This window comes from Alexandromys fortis, unplaced genomic scaffold (assembly GCF_014885135.2).
Source record: "Alexandromys fortis isolate MF-2015 unplaced genomic scaffold, M_Fortis_MF-2015_v1.1 scaffold_1, whole genome shotgun sequence".
Classification (NCBI taxonomy): domain Eukaryota; kingdom Metazoa; phylum Chordata; class Mammalia; order Rodentia; family Cricetidae; genus Alexandromys; species Alexandromys fortis.
Genome location: NW_026067927.1, coordinates 28,951,620 through 28,963,124, shown reverse-complemented (window position 1 = coordinate 28,963,124; position 11,505 = coordinate 28,951,620). Strand labels below are relative to the sequence as shown.

Here is an 11,505-nt window from a genome sequence, read left to right as displayed (position 1 = left end):
GTGCAGGACTGGCTAGCTTCGTCTGGGATGCCTGAGACGTCCGAGCCTTTGCTCACAAAGGCATAGCAGGTTGATAGGGAGACATTCGCACCTCTTTGCCGCTAGGGCTTTTAGAGCTCATCACTAGATAAGGCCACTGTCTGCATTTCTGGTAGGAGTCCTCACTACTTGCTTTGGACTCTTCTCTGCCAGGTTGTCTCCATCCTCGTGTACATTCCCGGCTTTATCACCAGAGGGCGTGCATTTCCAGGGAGTAGTCCTGGATTAGGTCACACTGTATCAGGGGAATCCCTGGGGACCTTGACTGGAGCCCCAGATACCGGCCAGAAGATGCTGGGCCATGTATGGCCTCCTGGAGCTGACATTGTAAGGTGACCCACAGTGTAAGAGGACACAGCACTCACCAGAAGGAAGCAACTAAAGCACAGAAGAGGAATCAACACACGGAGGGTGTGAAGGGGCCTTTTAGGGCGTGTACACCTTTGGAAGTGGTTGTGACATCTTAACTTTGCTTTGGGAGAGAGGGAGAGAGGTGATGTCAATGATTCAGGCAGAGGTGGTTGGGTTGTGGCTAGGGAGTGGCCATTGGAACATGCAGTATTTGCTGAAGATCAGGGCGTCTTAGTTAGGGCTTCTATTGCTGTGACCACACCATGACCACAGTAACTCTTGGGTTTTTTGTTTGCTTGTTTTCTTTGTTTTGTTTTGTTTTTTTGAGAAAGGGTTTCTCTGTGTAGCCCTGGCTGTCCTGGAACTCACTCGGTATACCAGGCTGGCCTTGAATTCAGAGATCTCCCTGCCTCTGCCTCCCAAATGCTGGGATTAAAGGCGTGCACCACCACCACCTGACCACAGTAACTCTTATAAGAGAAAACATTGAATTGGGGTGGCTGGCTTACAGTTCAGAGGTTTAGTCTATTATTATCAGGGTAGGAAGCAAGGCAGCATGCAGACAGACATGGTGCTGGAGAAGGAGCTGAGAATTCTCACATCTTGACCCATAGGTAACAGGAAGTGGTCTGAGACACTGGGCGTGGCTTGAGCATATATGAGACTTCAAAGCCCACCTCCACAGTGACCCACTTCCTTCAACAAGGCCACACCTACTCGAACAAAGCCAAATCTTTTATTTATTTATTTATTTATTTATTTATTTATTTATTTATTTTTCCGACACAGGGTTTCCTCTGTGGCTTTAGAGCCTGTCCTGGAACTAGCTCTGTAGACCAGGCTGGTCTCGAACTCACAGAGATCCGCCTGCCTCTGCCTCCCGAGTGCTGGGATTAAAGGCGTGCGCCACCGTCGCCTGGCCAAGCCAAATCTTTTAATAGTGCCAGTACTCATGAGTATTTATGGGTGCCATCACACAGGGTGTCACCTTTGCTGGCAGTATGAGTGGATGAGGGGTTGGGAAGTCAAGGACAATACCTAGGATTTGGTAATGGACCTCAGTTTCCCCATTTATAAAACAGATGGTGTGAACTGGGTGAACTGGAGGTTTTTTTTTTTTTTTTTNTTTTTTTTTTTTTTTTTTTTTTTTTTTTTCGAGACAGGATGGTGCCTGTCCCGGAACTAGCTCTTGTAGACCAGGCTGGCCTCGAACTCACAGAGATCCGCCTGCCTCTGCCTCCCGAGTGCTGGAATTAAAGGCGTGCGCCACCACTGCTCGACTGAACTGGAGTTTTAAGAGCACCAAGTGAGCTGATGCAGGTCAAAACTTGGCATATTTTGTGACCCTGGGAGACCTCAAGAGGTGTCCCATCATCTGGGGCTAGGGAGACTCATCTAGTTTTGTTTTTGCTGGTTCCCTAAGTCCTCGGAATCTCTCCCCGCTGCCATCTCCTTAGGGAAGTATTTCCTGGTTCCCCCACCCCTACCAGTGGCAAACTGGATCCTAGAATACTTCCTCTTTGCCCTAACCTTGCTGGTCAGCATTGTCCCTGCTTCAGGAAGGAAGCCTATCATGGTTGCGACCCACCCTCTGTATCTCAACATCTCTGTCATCACCTTGTCTTCAAGTTCAAAGTTTCTGCACCAGGCTCCTGGCTCTCCCACTCCTCATACTTGCCTCATAGACAGATGTGGGTCGGGGTGGGGGAGGTTCCCAGTCAGGTCAGCCCGGGTAGGCACAGCTACTGTAGAGCTCCGTGCTTGTTGGGAGCAAGGTCTGTTCTTTCTAGTTCCTCATATGAACAGCTTACAGGGACCTGATAGGTGGTGAGCCTTTCAGTGTAGAGCCAAGACTGTCCCAGACAACCAGGTGGTTGGCTAAAGAAAAGGGGGAATGAGAGACTTTATTTACAAACTCTTTTTGTCTTTGAAACAGGGTCTCTCCTATGCAGCCCTGACTGTCCTGGAATTTGCTGTGTAGACTAGGTTGGCCTTAAATTTACAGAGATCCTCCTAAAACTGCCTAAGTGTTGAGATTAAAGGTGTGTCCCACCTTGTCCAATCTATTTACTAGACAACTCTTGCGTTGAGCCTAGGTTTTCTTTTAATCTTTGTGTGTGTGTGTGTGTGTGTGTGTGAAGTGGACTCGTGTTCTTGTGTGTGCACAAGGGCTCCACACGCAGATTTGAGTCAGAAGATAACATTCAGTTGTCAGTTTTTGCCTTCCATCTTGTTTGAGACAGGGTTATCTTTGTTTTATTTCTTTTCATACGCCAGGCTAGCTTCAGGGGGTTCTCCAACCTCCACCTCCCATCTTGCCTGGGGAACATTGGGATTATAGACTGTGCTTTAAGTGGGCTCTGGGAATGCAAATTTAGATCCTTGTGCTTGCTCAGCAAGCGCTTTATCCTCTGAGCCATCTCTCCAGCTGACCTCTATGTGTTTTATGGTGGTCAGCAGCTGTAGGATGTGGTGTTTGCGGGGCGGGGGCAGTGAGAGAGAACAAGCATATTATATACAAACCACTATGGGAGGAGGGAAGTTTTATTTAGACTTATAGCGAAGAGTACAGCTATACTTGAAATAATTTGTCACGCTGAAAACCGGGAATAGGCAACTTTTAAACACATGTATGACGCTGTGCTCACTGAAGTGCCTGCAGTTTCATGAAAAAATACCCTAACGGACTATGGGCCAAAAGGAAGTAGTTGTCCGGGTTTGGGCTCCCCCTGACTCCCTAGCGTCGGATTGTTTTGGCAGTGCCCGTGGCGCGCCACAAGTCATTCAAATCCCGCACAGAGTGCGCGCCACAGTCTCACAAGCGATGCTCTGACGTTGTAGGACACGAATCTTACTCGTGGTATCCACAGCTCGGCTCGCCTTTTTCTACAAAGGCAAGGAGGGCGAGGCTGGAGGTTCTCCGGGTAGCTGCAGGGTCCCTGGGCTCGGGTCGTTGGCACCCCTACTTCTGTCACGTCAGCGGCGCCGGCCAATCACCGACTGGAGCCAACCGGGCGCGGCGCACAACGGGCCAAGGCGTGAGGGCGAAGCAGGACTACATTTCCCACAATGCTAAAGAGACGTAGGCTTGCATCTTGTTAGGACCCCGCCCCCTTGGTATTTAGACCAATCACAGCCGCAGAGCAGGCGGGTGTAAGGGACTACGGGTTGTGTAGTCCATGCGCAGTGGGACTGCAGCCCCCAGTGTTCCCCGCGCGTCAGGGAGGAGCAGTGCGGCGGCGCGGGCGGCCGTCGGGGCTGGGCGGCGGCGGCAGCTAAGAGGGCCCGGCTTGTGGGAGCCAAGGTGGGAGCCGGCCTCGGCGCGCGGCCACCATGTCCGCGCCGTCGGAGGAGGAGGAGTACGCACATCTCGTGATGGAGGCACAGCCCGAGTGGCTGCGCGCCGAGGTGAAGCGGCTGTCCCACGAACTGGCCGAGACCACGCGTGAGAAGATCCAGGCGGCCGAGTATGGGCTGGCAGTGCTCGAGGAGAAGCACCAGCTCAAGCTGCAGTTCGAGGAGCTCGAGGTGGACTATGAGGCCATCCGCAGCGAGATGGAGCAGCTCAAAGAAGTAAGTGGCCGGCTGCGACCCCCGCCTGGGGCGCTAAGGTCACCCTGCCCAGCAGTGGGAGGTACCAGGGGTGGGGCAGGGAACCCAGAGTTGCGGCCCAGGGCGGGGGGCGGGGGGAGGGAGTGAACGAGCTCGGTCTCCTCCGGCTGTCAATGCCCGACTGAGGGGTCCAGACTCCCTGCAGCCCCACGCACCCGCTAGTTTTCTCTGCAGGCCTTGGTGGCCCTTTCGTTAACGTCTGACGTTCTGCTGTGGTCGTTGTTGCCTTGGGTGTGTCTGTAGGTGGGGGGCGTGCAGATGATGCGCTTACAGCTGAGGCTATCGATGCAAAGTTGACCCTCTGGGAAAGGCTGAGCCTGGGCCTGGGTCTGGTTGGCCACTGTTTGTCACCTTCAAGCAAATCACTTCCCCTCTACATTTCATCTACTTTCTTGACTGCCTGCGGCTGTGAAGGGACGGATACAGGGCTGAGTGAGTCGTGGCTCCTGGTTGCCTGTGGCCCTTGACAGGCTGGATTTCCAGGTATCCATCCCATCTGTGACTTAGCGCTGGCTCAGCTATTTTTCTCATCTCATTAATGGTGCTCCCACCGCTGGGATACACGGCTTTCATCGACCACTTCCTGGCTTGCTTTGCCTCCTGGGTACTGCCTGGTACCCTGGTCTGTGCTCCTTCTGTAGGAAACATGCTTTGTGTCATCCCACTGTGGGGAGACAGATTAGACCCCCCAAGCCAGCCAAGGGCTTGGGAAAGGGTGTCAGAGGGACCTGGGGAGGCTTTATTAAGGGGTGATTTAAGTGTTAGTGTCTCCCGTCCTCTTGACTTATTCTGAAGACTGGAGAAATGCTTTTTGGGAGAAGGATGCACTTGAGTTTGGACCAACCATTCCCTGCTGCTTATGATGAGGCCATGGGCACAAGCTCTCCCAAAGCCTTAGCTTCCACCTCTGCAAAATAGAGGTGCAGCTTTGCCAACCCAGAAGTATTGCTCATAGTATTCAGTATTAGGAAAGGGTGGCATTGGGTCAAGCAGGTAGCTTGTTGGCTTATCTGAACCGCTTCTTTCCCTATCAGACTCAGTTCTGGCCTTGGATATTGGTCACAGGCTTGTCTCCTCTGGTACTTCTGCTCCCAGCCAGCCTTGGATAGCCCTGAACTCCAGAGCTTCAGAGCTTCTCTTACTCTTCTGGGGAGTCTTTAAGATCTGGGTAGAGCAGGGCTGGGTGAGTACCGGAAGCGACTGCTTCTTTGGGTGGGCAGGAATTGGGTCCTCACACAGAACCTCGAATCCACTGTCTGTCAGAGGACTTCCTAACTTTCCTAGGCCAGGCTCACGGGCAGTGGACTGACAAGAGCAGAAGAACGGGCGCCCTTCCCTTGGGGTCGAGTGATGTGACAGATGAAGGATGGCGCTGTGAAAACACGGAGTGGGTGTGCTCTCATCCCACATCTGGTCTTCTGTCTGGGGCTTCCCTCCCCCTTCATGGACCTCCAGGCAGGTAGCAACTGTTAATTATAGTGCCACTCCCTTTGCACAGATGCCTGGCTTGCCTTCCCACTTCTGGTGGAATGCCACTTCCTGGGAGCCCACTAGCCTCTTCTGAATGAACAGCTTTCCTTCAGTAGTATTTGCTGTGAAAACAGGCTGTTGGTGGCCTATCCGGTCCCCACCTCCGTGACTGCCATCTGTCAGCTCCTTGCACAGTCGGTGAAGAACCGTGGCATGCATACAGCTTTGTCTTTATCTGAGGGAAAGAAAGCCTTTAGGAGATGAGGCAGGGGGTGTGATCTGTACTCTAGTGATCTCCAGGTATCTGTTTAGCGTAATGCCACCCCTTGGCTCATCCCCACATGGGCTATATAGGTTTGGACAGACTCTTCCTCTCCCTTTGGAAAGGTGGCATAAGGTTTCTTCCAGAAGTTTCTAGTAGAGTCTAGAAGAGTGCCTCAGCTTTAGAGTGCCAATTTGCCTCCTGTCAACATTGTGTCTGTTCCTCACACCCATGCCAGAGCAGGCCCTTGTCAAACTCCTTAATTTTGGTCAGTATTGTTTTTGAAGATACTAACTACTATTTAAAAAACAAATCAAGATTTAAGGAGACAGTCTGTGTGGGACGTTTTCTCCCATAGAGAGGTGAACCATTTTAATTGCCTTGTTCCTCTAGCTGTGGTAGGTTTAGTTACTAACAAGTCATGCCATGGTTGAGTTGCTTGTACTCCTGCCTGCATTTAACGATGAAAGTCTTTGAGGTGAGGAAGCTGGTTGACCCTGGTGAAAGGATTTATGACCAGAGCTAAGGAGAGGCTTGTGGTAGGTGAGCCGACTCAGTGTTGGTCCTGCTGTCTTTATTTATGGGTGAATGGTTAGGTCCTGCTGACAGCCATGGCCTGGGTGTTGACTGAGGCAGAAAGTAGAGTGGATGTTCCATGGTCCATTTTGCTGTTTGGTGTGTGTGTGTGTGTGTGTGTGTGTGTGTGTGTTTATGAATCAGTAAGGGCCACATCTGTCCCAAGTCATGTTGTGCCTTCTTTCCTTATTCATCACGGTAGGATAGAGAATTGTCCAGCCCCTGGTATTCATGGTCCTGAGTGGCCGTGAAACAGCTCGCTGTGTCCTTAGCTGTTGCTTTGGGCATACAGGTATGTTGGAGTGGCAGAGAGGGTAGTCACTGTAGGTGAAGGGGCTGAGTTCAGGTTCCCCCTCTCTGTCATGAGAGTCCTGGAAGCAGTTTCTGCTCCACTGGTCTTGGCCCAAGAACAGGCCTGGACACACCCTCACTGCTGTCCCTTGTCACTTCTGGCGGTGCTAAGTTCTATGCATCATCATGCCATGTGGGTGGAATCCAGCGCCAGGCTGGGCACAGTACCTGGCACCCAGTAAATGCTTTGTCAGCCTAGCTCCACCTCATTCAGGCCTCAAACTCCTCACTGTGGTACATGTAGGTCCTCCCTGTGTCTGTTTGTCTTTGCTCGAATGTCTCCCTTTGCCACCTCCTAGGGTAGTCCTGTACGTCAAGCCTTACCAGTTTGTGGGACCACCCTGCTTCTTCTCCCTTCTTGGAAGTCCCATTCTCCTCTCAAGCTTAGACACTTTCTGGCAGGTTCTTTGACTCTGGGCTTGCCCACTTGAGGCAGGAGTGATGAATGATGCACTTCAAGGTGTATAGATTGGTGCTCTACCAAAATGAGGCCCAGCCTCCTAGAGTGTTTGCTTCCAGAGCTGGGAAAGTCCTGATTTCATTTTAAATGAGTAAGGAGCTCCCCTGTTCCTTGACTTCCTCACACTGTCATTTTATCCATTTCTTGAGCAGACAGATATTAGGGGCAGGCACAGGAGCCACAAATGTGTTTTGGGGCCAGGTAGGGTGTCAGTAAATCTACTGTTTGTGTGAAGGCGATTGACTTGAGATTCCTGCAAATCCTTGAGGCAGTTGAAGAGAGGCAACTACAGGCATCTAGACAGTAGCCTTGTGGTCCCACTTCTTCCGGTGCTGGGTGACCTCCCTTCTTCTGGGCCTGCCTTTCTAACTCCAAATGTTGGGCACGGGGTCATGAAGGAATTTGATAGGACTCTTCTACTTTTTTGTTTGTTAGTTTTTTCGAGACAGGCTTTCTCTGTAGCTTTGGAGGCTGGCCTGGAACTTCTTCTGTAGACTAGGCTGGCCTTGAACTCACAGAGTTCCGCCTGCCTCTGCCTCCCGAGGACGGCTCTTCTGCTTTTAACAGTGTCTTTAACTGTCACATCAGACCCTGCTGTTCTGAGGGGCACGGGAATTAGACACCTGTACCTGGCAGAGAGTCTGCCCCAGGCATGTGAATGGCTGCTCCAGGCCAGCCCTGCCAGCATGTGGAGGTGTGGCCTTGGCTACCTTCCACTGGGCACAGGGCTGGCGCAGCTGTGATGGAGCAGGCCTGTCTTCAGAGATGCCAAGCATACTTTGAGGCTTAGCAGGTGGGGCCAAAGGGAGGCCCAGGCCCAGCGCTGGTAGCCTACAGCTCTCAGGAGAGTCAGTAGGCCTCAGAGAAGCCTGAGCAAGAGAGTAGGCTAGTTGCATGTGGTGCCTAGTCCTGTGATGCTGGAGGGGTGTTTTGTGACCCTGCCTGGGCTCTCAGGAACTGTATGGCCTTAAATGAGCCACTCCTTTGTCTAGGCCTTAGTGACTTAATGATGGTGCCTGTCACTACAGTCTGGCACACTAGGAACACTTGGATGGTTACTGTCTTTCCCTTAGGTCTGAGCAGTCACCTCAGCAAGAGCCCTGGCTCAGGTTCATGTGGCATTCTTGTTGGGTCTATTTAGGGACCTAGGTCTTTATTTGACTGTTCTTGCCAATTGGGGCAGCACTCCCACTATTCAGTCCTCCCACCCCCACCCCCATATGTGGACTTGTTGACAGGCTGTTCTGCATGTAGGGTAAAGAATGATTTCATTTCTTCTTGGCATTCTCTGCCTTGTTGTGATGGCAGCATGTGAGAGAGACTCATGATCATGGAAGCTCAAGATAGGTGAGGTTTGGGCTCCAGGCCCCTTCTGGTTTAGTGTTCAAAGCTGTTTCTCAAGCCCCCTCTTTAAACAGAAGGTAGTGTGGCTCCTTTCCTTCCTCTCTAGACCAAGCCTGGAGGTGGACAGAGGTGGAGGCTCAGGGGCAGGGCTCCTCAACTTCCCTGAAGCCATGTGTCCCCTTGCTCAAGTGGACAGTGGCATTGAAGAGAGCAGGTGTGGAGGACTGCTTCACTATTTAGAAATCACTGGTTTAAAATTGAGCTTCAGAATATAGAGCAGAGAGGCCATGGTCTGTTATAGAACCTGAGCACTGAGGGAGCAGTGACTGTTTCTCCTTGCTGGTTCCTCCTCCTATGAGTGTGTGACAGACACTGGTCTGGGGGGCACCATGGTGCGTCTGTCACAGTCTTCCTTCCTTCCTTCCTTCCTTCCTTCCTTCCTTCCTTCCTTCCTTCCTTCCTTCCTTCCTTCCTTCCTTCCTTCTTGCTGGGATTAGAGATGTGTGCCACCATGCCAGGCTGCAGAGTTAGTTTTAAGCAAAACAAAAGTAAGGTGAAGGATGCAGTGGGCCGACCCATCCCTGCTCCTGCTGCACATGCAGTGTCTGGCTGCGCCCAGTCTCTGCCTCAGTTCATCTTGCTCTGTTACTTCTGAGGCAGTGGCTCTGTTGAGAAAATAAGGAGTATTTTCCTACAGGGTTTTCACACCTGAAACCTAATAATTCCTAAATGTCTGTCTGAGCAGCACTTCATTTTTTTCTACCTTGGCTCAATTGAGATTTCTAGAGTTATTTGTTCTAAAGTAGTTGGCATGTGGAGAAAAGATTTGAGGATAATGGGAATTTTGCCTTTGCCTGTATGTAATTTCATTTGTGAAAAAACACCAAAGGAGTTAGAGATATAGCTAAGTTGGTAGCGTGCTTGGCTAGCATGCCTGAGTCCCTGGGTTTGATCCTCAGTGCCAGATAAACAGGGTATGAGATGGTGTGTACCTGTAGTCCCAGCTCTTGTGGTGGAGTGGAGGCAGGAAGATCAAAAGATCAAAGTTACCTCCAGATGCAAGTTCAAGGCCAGTCCGAACTTAAGACCCTGTCTGAAATAACACTAGTGAACACAGAGCTCTGGGCACCTGTGAGACCTGAGCCATCTGAGAACACACTTGCACATCTGATTGGACACTTCCTGCCTCTCACCACCTGACAGAGGCTCCAGAGCTGCCAGCCTATGAAGCCACATCACACCAGCCCTCACACCTTGTTAAAACCAAGTGTCCTGTGTCCAAGTTTCTGTGTGGTAACCATTGGCTCTGTCAACCTGTGTGCTGCCTTTTTATCATTAATTAAAAAATAAATCACCGACTAGGCGCTGGTGGCGCACGCCTTTAATCCCAGCGCTCAGGAGGTGGAGGCAGGCCAGCCTGGTCTACAGAGTGAGTTCCAGGACAGCCAGGGCTACACAGAGAAACCCTCTCAAAAAACAAAAACAAAAACAAATTTACTTTAGGACCATTCTAGATTTATAGAAAAATTGGAGGTAGTACAGAAAGTTTTGGTCCCTCTCATTCATGTCGTACATTGTGATACATTTGTTAAAGTTGATGAACCAATCTCAGCTGCTGTAAAGCCTGTGCTGCAGCTAGACTGTCTTTCTTTTACCTGGTGTCCTACTTCTAATCCAGGGTCTCATCTGGGATATCAGATTACATTTGGTCACCGGTTAGTCTCAGGCTACTTGAAGGTGTGACAGTTTGTCAGACTTTCCTTAATTTTGGTGACTTTGACAGTTTTAAGGAAGATTGGTCAGGTGTTTTGTAGAAAGTCACTGGTGACATTTGTTATTTGACTTTTTTTTTTGAGTAGGTTTGAATTACGGGTTCATAGGAGAACAGTCTCGTCAGCATGTCATGTCTGCTTCTTCATGGCTGTTGTTGATGGTAATCACCTGGTGGAGACTTGGGGGTGGGCAAGGAGTGAAGTTCAAGGGACTGTTTTTCAAGATGGTGAAACGATTCTGTGTGACACTGGATGGGTATAAAAATGATTTTATGCACTTGTCAAAACCAGGTAATGTGGACCAAAAAACTACAAACAAACCAACGTGAGATTTTGAGCCAGTGAAGCATGTATTACTCCTGATAGATTTCTCTGCATTAAAGTTGCTTCTGTCCCTCTTTTCCAGTGTTCTTTGGAAGTCAGCAGAACGTTTGGGTAGTTTTACATAGACTTCTCCTTTGCTCTCACCCTTTTATTATTTTGTGTGTATAAGATATGTTGGCCTTTTACTTTATTCTCTGGATTGTAATAACACTTAATTTGACGAATAAAAATTTATCTAGCTTTTCCTCGTATGATCCTGACATACTCTATTATGACTTATTTTTTTGTTATTAAGCATTTTGTGTGTGTACTGGGGAGGTTAGTATGCAGGTGCACATATGTGTAAAGGCCAGAGGTCATGTTGGATGTTTTCTTCAGTTGTTCCCTACCATAGTTTTTGGACAGGATTTTCCTCTCCTGACTGACCAGCAGGGCCCTCCCCACCATCCTCCTGTCTCTGCCTCCCTAGGGCTGGTGCCTTTTGTACAGGTGCCTTTGCTTTGACCTCACTGGAGCAGCAGGAACCTTACCAACTGAGCCATCTCTCTAGCCTCTTGTAAAGGTATGTGTGGTCCTGGAACCAGCGTTTCTCCCACAGATCTCTAGTTGCTTTAGATGAGAGAGGGACTAGAAACAAAGATCTAGCTGCTCACTGTATGGCTAGTGCAGAGCAAGCAGTGTGTCTAAGTCATGTACACACACGTCTGCAGTGTGAGCTCATACGACTGCAGCCAGCTTCATCTGTCAGCACGTGGGTCATTCTCACCACCTGCTTATCTGACCTCCTACTCCAGCAGTGAGACACCTGGCACCCACCATCTGTCACACTGTATACTGATCCTAGTTCACTGTGTCCAGATGGTTCATTTGTGTCCCACTAGGCTACTTCATCAACTTTTGCCTTTAATTTTACAGATTTCACTTTTTCCCACAGTTACTTACCC

General features: G+C 50.1%; 1 protein-coding gene across 2 annotated transcripts in view; it reads left to right on the top strand.

The window, feature by feature from the left end:
• The first annotated feature begins 3,328 nt into the window (after positions 1-3,328).
• The window catches only part of Bicd2 (BICD cargo adaptor 2), a 48,318-nt gene continuing 40,141 nt past the window's right edge, over positions 3,329-11,505 (top strand). The window contains exon 1 of one of the 2 annotated variants that reach the window (XM_050144088.1): positions 3,329-3,963. In XM_050144088.1, coding sequence (XP_050000045.1) covers positions 3,724-3,963 — 240 coding nt within the window. In that variant the 5' untranslated portion in view covers positions 3,329-3,723. The remainder of the gene's footprint in view (positions 3,964-11,505) is intronic. The other variant, XM_050144089.1, reaches the window with a different exon arrangement.